Source organism: Atta cephalotes (assembly GCF_000143395.1).
Source record: "Atta cephalotes unplaced genomic scaffold scaffold00012, whole genome shotgun sequence".
In the NCBI taxonomy this organism is placed as follows: domain Eukaryota; kingdom Metazoa; phylum Arthropoda; class Insecta; order Hymenoptera; family Formicidae; genus Atta; species Atta cephalotes.
Window position 1 is genome coordinate 4,263,074 of NW_012130076.1, and position 10,764 is coordinate 4,273,837.

General features: G+C 29.3%; 2 protein-coding genes across 2 annotated transcripts in view; both read left to right on the forward strand.

Annotated features, from left to right (window-relative positions):
* The first annotated feature begins 4,376 nt into the window (after nt 1-4,376).
* LOC105617212 (odorant receptor 22c-like) lies at nt 4,377-8,031 on the forward strand. The gene is made up of 4 exons (XM_012198778.1): nt 4,377-4,475; nt 4,909-5,019; nt 5,349-5,504; nt 7,978-8,031. The coding sequence occupies exons 1-4, from the start codon at nt 4,377-4,379 to the stop codon at nt 8,029-8,031; spliced, it is 420 nt and encodes a 139-aa protein (XP_012054168.1).
* A 748-nt stretch (nt 8,032-8,779) lies between these two features.
* The window catches only part of LOC105617353 (odorant receptor 67c-like), a 9,020-nt gene continuing 7,035 nt past the window's right edge, over nt 8,780-10,764 (forward strand). The window contains exons 1-4 of the mRNA XM_012198914.1: nt 8,780-8,785; nt 8,891-9,344; nt 9,664-9,970; nt 10,420-10,519. Coding sequence (XP_012054304.1) covers nt 8,780-8,785; nt 8,891-9,344; nt 9,664-9,970; nt 10,420-10,519 — 867 coding nt within the window. The remainder of the gene's footprint in view (nt 8,786-8,890; nt 9,345-9,663; nt 9,971-10,419; nt 10,520-10,764) is intronic.

Sequence of the window (10,764 nt, forward strand, 5' to 3'; positions counted from 1 at the left end):
GGGTGATTTTGACGTCCAATGTCATGCTCTGTATTTGGTGAGACCAGCTCGGCGTAGTGTATTATGAACTGTTAAAACCGACTGAAACAATCACAGGCGATCGGTATCGAACGCAATTGATGCGTTTGAGCCGAGCATTGAAAGACAAACGGCTGCAATACAATGAGAGACACGATAAAGTGATTTTGCAGCATGACAATGCTGGACCCCATGTTGCGAAAGTGGTCAAGACATACTTGGAAACGTTGAAATGGGAAGTCCTACTCCACCCGCCGTATTCTCCAGACGTTGCTCCATCTGACTATCATTTATTTCGATCAATGGCACGCGGCCTGGCTGACCAGCACTTCCGGTCTTATGAAGAAGTAAAAAATTGGATCGATTCATTGGATAGCCTCAAAAGATGACCAGTTTTTTCGACGCGGGATTCGTACGCTACGAAAGATGGGAGAAAGTAGTGGCCAGCGATGAACAATACTTTGAATCATAAATGTATAACCAGTTTTTTACAATAAAGCCTCGAATTTCGGAAAAAAACGGCAGAAGCAAAGTTGTACATCTAATATATATATATATATATATATTAGTTACTTATATATATAATATATATAATATTATTACTTAGAATTATTCAAATAAATATTAAAATTTAGTATTTTTTCTGTATAGTTAGTATTTTTCTTTAAATGCATATATTCGATGCGAACAGTACAATATTCCAAGATATACTGAATAGAATTATAGTCGGCAGACTGAATTTTTTTCTATTTCTTAAAGTTTGTAATTAGCGAGTTTTTCATAAAAACTGATTTCCATGTTACGCCAAGTTTTTTTCTAGGTTTTAAACAGCAGAACTCATCTTAACAAAAATAATTAGCAAATAGGTTTTCGACTATGACCATCGGACATATAACTGTTTTCATTGTACAAAGAAGTAAGATAATAAGGATAATGTTGCACAAACTAAAGTAACTATTATGTCAACATTTTCGATTAAAGTTACAGTTGCGCTGTAATGAAAATAATTGATATATTGTCGATGATATCGATTGACTGTAGATACTATATCGCAAGACAATTTTTCTTTAACTGTTTCACAGTTTTAAATGAATATCAAAAAAACTATAAAGTTATTCAACTAATTTAATATGAAAGTAAGATATATATAATAATACATTTAAGTTTTAGAATATCAATTTGAAAAACGATTATTTGTTTAAATTTTACACACCTGTTTTTGCTATCACACTTTTAGATTAATAATAATTAATTCTCAGGAAACAGATTTTGCAACTCAAAATGACAGATATAGTTATATTTTACAATCTGCACTTAATCTTACCGATATTGTTCGCATAGCATGAATCTATAATATATTTTTTACGAACATTCTGTATTATTAAATTTTATTTACTGTGGACAACTTAAACTAGATTCTTAAATATTTAAAAAAGAATTATTTTTAACATAGAAAAGAATTAAAAAGAAATGACAGAACAATACAATATCGGATACAATGTATTTAATTTAATAAGATCAACATGAGCAATGCAAGATTAGTAACATCAAATATAATTATTTCTGTGATCAAATGATTAGAGTTCTTTTTTTTTTATTATAGTAAGTGAATTCACTATACAGGATTCCTAGAATTGCGAAAATTGCAAAATGGTAGAAGATTTTTCGATTCAGTTCAGTCCGCTTTATCAGCACATGAAATATTTAACAGTCAGTTCTAGGACATCCTGTATTACTTATGTAATATACAATTAATTATAATAAAATTTGCATTTTCTAATTATTCTTGATTATAATATATTTTTATTATTATATACTAAATTTTTTTTAATTACAAATGAATAGAATAACTATTATTAAATATCACTACACTTGTCTAATGATTACAGAATGATAGAATGCAACACTTCTAAGATCAAACCTCAATTGTTACACTCAGAATACTCTCAGAAGAAAGAAAAGCACAGAATAATCTTGTCAAGTGTTTTGTGTATAGATGAAGAAAAATAGATTGACAATATTATTACTAAATTTAACAATTAGTAATTTTAGAAATATTGAAAAGTTTAATGATTATCTACATTATATTTATTGCGATTGCTTTTATTTTTCTATGTTGTGCTGGATATAAAAAAATAAAAATAATATAGATATAAGAAAAATAAAAGAGCAATATTGCTTTTTATTGTATGAAAGACTGTAAGATAATTAGTGCCAAAGAAAATGATAGCTAATAACTTAATAGCTGATTATTAAGTTGTTATGTTATCAAATGTACAGAATTTTAAAATAGCCAAATGACAAAATCGGTACTATACAAATGTCCAGATATTATTTGTTCAACTGTACGCGTATGAATTAACGTAACAATGCACAAGATTCGGAAGAAAAATCACAATCGCGAACGATCAGTTGATGAAAAACTACAACTCGATTTGCTATGAGTGTAAGAAATTAATACTCTTTTGCGAAAGATATTCTGTAAAAAAGAAAATACTGTTCTTCGTTTGATATTAATTACGTATCGTCACTTATTTAACTGTTTTTTATACATAATTTAAAATTCATTATATCAATCACAATTTCTATTTAAAATATAATATTACAGAACAAAGTTGATTATATCGAAGATTTATTTATTTATTTGGAACGGATCTTTTCCGTCGGAGGAATATGGCCATCCGAGCGGTCGTACGTCCGTTTTGCAATTTATATCACATATTACATTCATTACTTTATTATGGCGTTTACCGAGTTTTATAACGTTTTTGGTAATTTGGAACTGATGGTGATGAGTCTCGTGGAAACGGTAGCTCATGCCATGACATTTTCAATAGTGTGGCTGATACGCTGCAGTAATTTACTGAAGATCATAATTAATGAAATAAAAAAGGATGTAGCAGAACGCAAGTTTGAGAATTCTGAGGAAGAAATAATTTACTACAATTACAATCGCATATCTAAAATATTCACATATGGTTCAAACGTTGGCATGCTCATCACAATCTCATTACTTTATTTTAGACCGCTTATGTACCTCGTGATTACTAATCAAGGTGAAAATTATTAAACCTTTTCGTACTAATTATTATAAATATATAATACTCTCCATAAGGGAACACTTTACGTTTTACAGGTTTGTAAATAATTATTTAATTGAAAAAAGACGAAATAAAAGTACATACATACGTATGTTATCTATAACGTATATGTACTTTTATTTAGTCTTTTTTCAATTAAAGATTTAATAACATGCTATTAAAATATGGAATTTTTATTAAAATGATTAAAATGAATTTGACTAAAATGAATTTTGATTGAAATGATTCATACGAAATCTGATTCTTCGGGGTTATTTTACAATTTTTACGGAGTCTAAAATTAACTTGCGACTCAAATAGTTTACCACTTTTATAGAAAGCGTTAAACTACAATTAAATGATCTGTGTATAACAAACAATGTTGCAAATCAAGTGACAATATACATATAAATAATAGACCAAAGCGCGAAATTCCATCTTGAGTGCGTTGATGCTGTGAAATGATTGTTCAACATATTTTATAAGTGCTCTAAATAAGTGTTTATCGTCATTTAAATATCTTACGAAGTGTTTAAATCAAAAACATGTATAGATCACTGTCATGTAATGGCTTTCCTGCAAAACCTTATAGGGTGTTCTTAAACTTATGAAGGGTATTGTAAATCTATTGTATCTATAATATAGACATCTAAAATATAAAGGGATATTTAAATCACATTGTGTCATTATATTAATCCGGGAGTAGGCGCGTCTCGAAACTAACGTTAGTTTAGAAACTAACGCGTTCTAGTAATTTTGACCAAAATTTTCGCACATATATGTGTTTATAAGTATTTTGCTCGAAATAAAATTTGAATAAATAAATTTTTTTAATATTAATGTTTCTTTGTTCTCTGATCTTAATTCTTCCAGCATTACATAACAGTACGGTATCACTTACATTACCATATAGAATCCATTCATTTTTCGATACTACTAATCTTCGTACGTATACATTGATGTATTTGTATCTATTTCCAATGATTTACATAGCTATTTGTCATATGGCAGCGATATGTTTGGTAGTTGTCTTAGTGTTTCATATTTGCGGCGAATTAGCCATTTTGTCATATCGTATCAAACATATTGGAGAAAACTCGCAAATCATGTTAGTGCACAGAATTCGTAATATCATTCGGATGCATCTTAAGATAATATGGTAAGAATATTACTATTAATATTACTATTAATATATAATAGTATATATAGCAAATCTCAACTTAATTTACCTTTTTATTTCTTTCGTGTATTATATTGCTGAAACATGATGATTGAAGGATGGCGAAATCCGTGGACAATACTTTTAATATGATTCTTTTGGATGAACTCTTCGGCAATAGTGTTGTACTGGCTATCTCATTGTATTATGTCATGATGGTATATCACATATTATTGAATATCGTTATTATGAAAGATCTATTTTAGCAATATCAAATGCTTTTTGATAGAAATTGTTATGTAAAATATTTATAATGTTTATCTGATATTGTACTTCTTGATTTTTTTTTAAGGAGTATTATTAAAATTTTTATCTAAAAACGAAAAAGACAATCGCATCCTGTGTTTCCTTCTCTCTACCAACTGCACAATAGCACAAAGAAAAGCTCTCTAGTGCCGTCTTTAATGCAGTTTTCTTGCATCCAAAGACACGCATATATCAAAGTTTTCGTTAAGAAGAAATATATTTCAATTGTTCAACAAATTATTAAACTATAAAATTATTAAAATATATCATAATTGAAATATTATAATTAAAAATTATAGAACATATCTGTATATGTAACCTTGTAAATTACTTTACGTTTTTCAGAACTTGGATATTTCAGAAATACCAACCTGCTTCACTTTTATATTTTTCGCTCTTACTGCCCTTGTTATGCTCTTTGGATATTGCTTGATTGGTGACCAACTAGCTCAACAGGTATCATTAAAAAAAATAATTAATGTGTGAGAGAAAGATAAACTTTTGTTTGATGTTATAAACATCAGATTCTTATGCAATTTTATATTTTTTTAGAAAGCAGATTGGAAAGTAACATTAAAATAGAAATTTGTTTTATTAAAAAGCATTCTAAAAATGCATATTTATTTTTGCATATTGTGCATATTTGCATATTTGTAAATTTACATTTTTGTGCATATCTGCAAAAAATATCTGCATAAAAATCCGGTGTCTAGTCTTATTAATAACTAGACTTTTTATCGCAATTTTTATATTAAATGTTTATCATGCAACTATTTTATATTTAGTGCATAAGCGTGCAGAACGCGTACTATCAATGCAATTGGTATCAGATGCCGCTCAATTTTAGGAAATATCTATTAATATGTATGATTCGTGGCCAAGTTATACTTTATTTAACAGCCGGAAGATTTTATGTATTTTCTTTAAACAGTTTTACGGATGTAAGTGCGTTCATCTTTATTAGTAAAAGTAATAAAAAATGCAATTTATCAAATAGATTTAATATTGGGTTGACAAATAATTTCCCTCTATTTTTTAAAAGATATGATGATTAACATGAAATGATGTCATTAGTAAATATTTAATCATAGTAAACATTTTTATAAAATATGATATTTCAACGAGTATGAACAATAATATGGACAACAAAAATAAATATTTTCAACACATACTGTTTTACTATTTTTATTTATTGCTGTTTTTAAATTGATATTTTTTTCTTTATAATATGTTTTATGATTTCGTACAATGTTTTTTTTCCTTTATAGAAATAAAATAGCATAATATGCGGAAAATATTCTTGTTTTCCATATTCAAAACTGCCAGATACTCATGTCAATTAGTAAATTTTTTTAATGCACAATAAGCATTACCTCTCACAAAATGTTACTATAAAATACGAATATAAATAAATATTTATTAATGACAATATTTGGTGTTACCGCAACTACGAAAAACACAAGAAAATTATTAGACAATCCAATACTTGTATATTAATGATTATATTATACAAGATTATATTGGGAGTACAAATTAGTTCGGTCCGTTTTTTTGTGCATTTATTTCAAAACAAAATAAATGAACAGATCAATTAAAGTATTGTCCATCGCTGCCTACTTTTTTCGATCTCTCAGGCAATTTTCGAATTCCATCTCGAAAAAATGACTCGTCTTTGGAGGCGATCCAATTTTGGAGCCAATTTTCGATTTCTGCGAAAGAAGTGAACCGGTGACTTGTTACATTCTTTCGGAACAATCAGTAATCAGAAGGAGCAATGTCCGGAGAATACGGCGGGTGCGGTAAAACATCCCATTTGAGCGTTTCCAAATATTTTTTTACGACTTTTTGCGACATGAGGCCGAGCGTTGTCATGAAGAAGAATAACTTTATCATATCTTTACTCATATTCCGTTTTTCTCGCAATGCACGGCTCAAACGAATCAATTGTAGCTGATACCGATCGCCCGTAAAGGAATCGTCAGGTTTCAGCAGCTCATAGTAAATAAGACCCTTTTGGTCCCACCAGATACAGAGCATGATCTTCGAACCATGAATGTTCGGCCGTGGTGTTGATGTTGAAGTCGATGGCAATGATTGACCGGGCTTAGCGTAGTATTTTTTCTTCTTGAGGTTGTTGTAGAATATCCATTTCTCATCTCCAGTCACAATCCGAAAAAACCTTTTCTCTGTTGTCTTTGAATCAGCTGTTCGCAAGTGAAAAATCGCCTTTCAACGTCTTTTGGTTTCAGTTCATAAGGCACCCAATTTCCTTGTTCATTCCCATGGCTCTCAATCGTACAGAAACGGCTTGTTGAGTTACCCCCAATTATTCTGCAAGCTCCTCTTGCGTTTGACTCTGCGATCTTCTTCGAGTAATGCCTCTAATTCTTTGTCTTCGAATTTTTTTGGCTGTCCAGAGCGAGGCTTGTCTTTAACGTTGAAATCTCCATCCTTGAAACGTCGAAATCATTCCCTACATGATTTATCAGTTGGAACAGTGTCACCATAAACTACGACAAACATTCGATCGGGCTTTAGCCGCACTTTTCTTCTAATTAAAGCAGAAAATCAAAACCTTCCGCAAATGCTGCTTGGTTAACACAAAATTCGACATTTCAACACAGTAAAAATCAAGGTTTTTGTATGAAACTCAAAGCGATATAAACTGAATATTATTAACAGATGTTTAACCTCTCTGAAACCGCAAAAATCAGCTGTTACTATGAACCATTCACAATAACTGGAGCCATTTTTAGGGAAACGGACCGAACTAATTTGTACTCCCAATACTATATAGTGTATGAAATATCATATCATTTAATTATCTCACTAAAACTATACTTTTGGAGTATTAGTTTTTTAAAGTATGAGAAATTTCTGTATTTCGTGAAAATTATGTTAGATGTGATATCACAAGTCGGAATTAAACGAAGATAAAGGAGTACACTAGTTAATGAAATGACGAACAACAAACAATTGACTTAAACGAAGTATAATATTGTTCACACAAAAAAAAACAGATACTCTACAAGTAATTTTAATAAAATAATTAAATTGTATGTGTAATATATATTTCATGCACCACCATTTGCATACAAAGCCTTTCAATTAAATTTTTTCAAGATCTTATAATTAACAATTTTTGTTAATAAAATTCTACATAATATACGTATACATATACAATGTGATTTATTATAATCTTTCCATGTGATTTTTTTCCCTAACAATTCGTTATTAAAAAAAATATTTTAAATAAAACTTATTCTTATTCAAAGAGGACATCTTATGAATTCACATTTTTCTTAGCTGAAGATATCTCTGGAATAAATTTTAGTTGAAACATTTTTTCGAATAATGAATAATTCGGGAAATAATTGGAAAGATTATAATGGATCACTCTGTATATTGATGCAGGTTATCAAAACTTCTATGGCGTATTTATCGATGCTGCGTACCATTATGTTATAAAGGAATGTGAGAAAATTATTATTACAGAATATAATTCACAATATTGATTTTGTATCGTAGATAGAGAAATACATTTAAAATATACGTTGAGGTTACATTTTGAGTTATAATGTTTATACCATCATAATTTATAAGTATATAAAATCCCAAAAATCATAATAAAATGATAAAATAAAAATAATTGTATAATTTTGTATGTGATTTTTTTAGAAATTTAAATAATTTTCATTTATATTTGTAAGTAAAATGCATTTCTTTGTTTATGTCTTAAAATCGTTTTAAATGATTAGGTTATTTAATTAAATATTTAGCAGATATTAAAATATCTGCTAAATATTTAATTAAATAATCTAACACATATTCTTTCCATTTTTTATCATGACGAAAAACTTTCGGGATTGCGATTAGAGTTACACTGCACAATATTCGTGAAGCTGAATTTTTTGTACACGCAGTCTAGAACAAACCTGACAGCAATTTTTGTTTGTAATTGTACAATTTTGCATCGATAAAGAACCAATCATATTCAATTTTACTTTGGATGAAAAGCACAGGTGAGTTCAGTAACACACTTATATGCAATTCATAATTTTGAGCGTAGTTATTACCTGTCCCATAATTCGCATGCTTCTATTCCAGATTCTATAGACAGCTCTAAGCACGAAAACAGAGATTACTTGGATTGTTACGTTTGTATATTCGATACACTTTCATACGAGCTCTCGAAGAAAGAACAACGTAACGCGTGATGCAGGTGATTGCAAATTTTATTTACGTTACAAAATGTCATGAAGAATTATATATTATTACATTATTTAACGATTAATTAATAACAAAGATTTTTAAATATTTTTTTGAGGATCAAAAAGACTTAGATCGTGCAGCCAAAGTATTATCTTGGAACAAACGGCTAATGTCGACGCTAGGACTTTGGCCTTTTCAATCCAATGATCTTATCTTCTCGATTAATTTTGGCTACTTTACTTTACTCTTAATTCTGGAATATTTGGACTTTTTTCTTTACATCAGTGATTTCGAGCACGTGATCATGAATTTGACAGAGAACATAGCATTTGTACAAATGTTTGTGCGAATGAGTACGTTAAGGTTATATAACGATGAAATTGGTGAGGTCATAATGGAGGCCATGAAGGATTTTGATAAGGCGAATTATAAAACCACCGAGGAGATTAAGACATTCGTCACTTACTACGCTAAGTCAAGGATTTTTTTTAAGCTGATGATGGTGTTTGTCACGATAACGGCTTCATCATATTATTTGACTCCGATTCTTATTATTCTCGGAAATGGAGGTAAGTTAGCTTTTTTATATAATACTTATATAATATACTTGACCTCAACATATTTAGAAGAATTATGTAAAATATATATAATTATGTAAAATATATGAAACAAATAAAGTCTCGTTAACTGGTAGTTTCGCATTTTTATTATGACTTGATTTTACAGAACGAGTTTTCATATTTTATGATGAATATTTTTTTTACCTTCAAGTTTTCAAAATCTACATATCTCCTTGAGTTTGAAAAAAGTGTAGTCAAAGGTAGAAATTTTATTAAAAATGATTTTTTTTAATGCTAGTATTAACGTCAGAGTTGAACATTTTCTCAGGATTACCCGAAATAGTGACCATCGAAAATGTGACTCAAATAATTTATCTATTGCCTTATCGCTTTCATGTGTTCTACGCGATTGAAAATATACGTACGTACACGATTACATACGCCTGGCAAATGCCATTTGCTTTCATCAGTGCTTTTGGACAAAGCACTGCTGACTGTATCATGATTACCCTCGTCTTTCATATTTGCGGTCAGATGTCGGTTCTTGCTTTGCGTATTAACAATATAGATACCGAACTCTGTAATTGTGAATCTGAGATGAGACATGTGATGCTCATGCATATACGATTATTACGGTAAGCTCATACATATGACGTGGAAGCTTTAGTTAAGAGCATGTATTGTTAAAAGTTCTCCTTTAGTTCTACATTTCAGTTAAAATTAAATAAATTTAAGCTTTCTCGCTTTTTGCCTAAAATAAAAATTTTTAGATAAATTCTATATTTTTTTCTATTCTTTATTTACAAGGGAAACACAACTAAGTACTTCCCTCCGACTTTAATAAGCTTTGTATATAAAAAAAATTTATTATATAATAAATTTATTAATTATATAATAAAAATCTTTTATTTTTATATATATTTTAACATACTTAAATTTATTATACATAAAATCGAAAGAGATATTTCGTTGTATACTTTTGTTAGAACTATTTACTTTAACAATTAAAATTTGGAATAAACTGCTGCTTTGTTAGCAACTTTTATTTCAATAAATTACATTTATATAACTTGAATTATTTCAGAATGGGAAAGATAATAGGAAAAGCATTTAGTGCAACATTGTTGGCGCATCTTTTAGGAGCTACTTGTCTCGTAAGCATTCTTGGTTATCAAATGTTAACGGTAAGTCAATATATTGTGATGATTACATAAACATAATGTTTGATACATTTATGTTTAAAAACGATTATGATATAAAAAATAACATAAATTTTTGCTTTTACACACACACATGCATGCACGCACGCACGTACGCACACACACACACACACACACACACACACACACACACACACACACACACACACACACACACACACACACACACACACACACACACACACACACACACACACACACACACACAC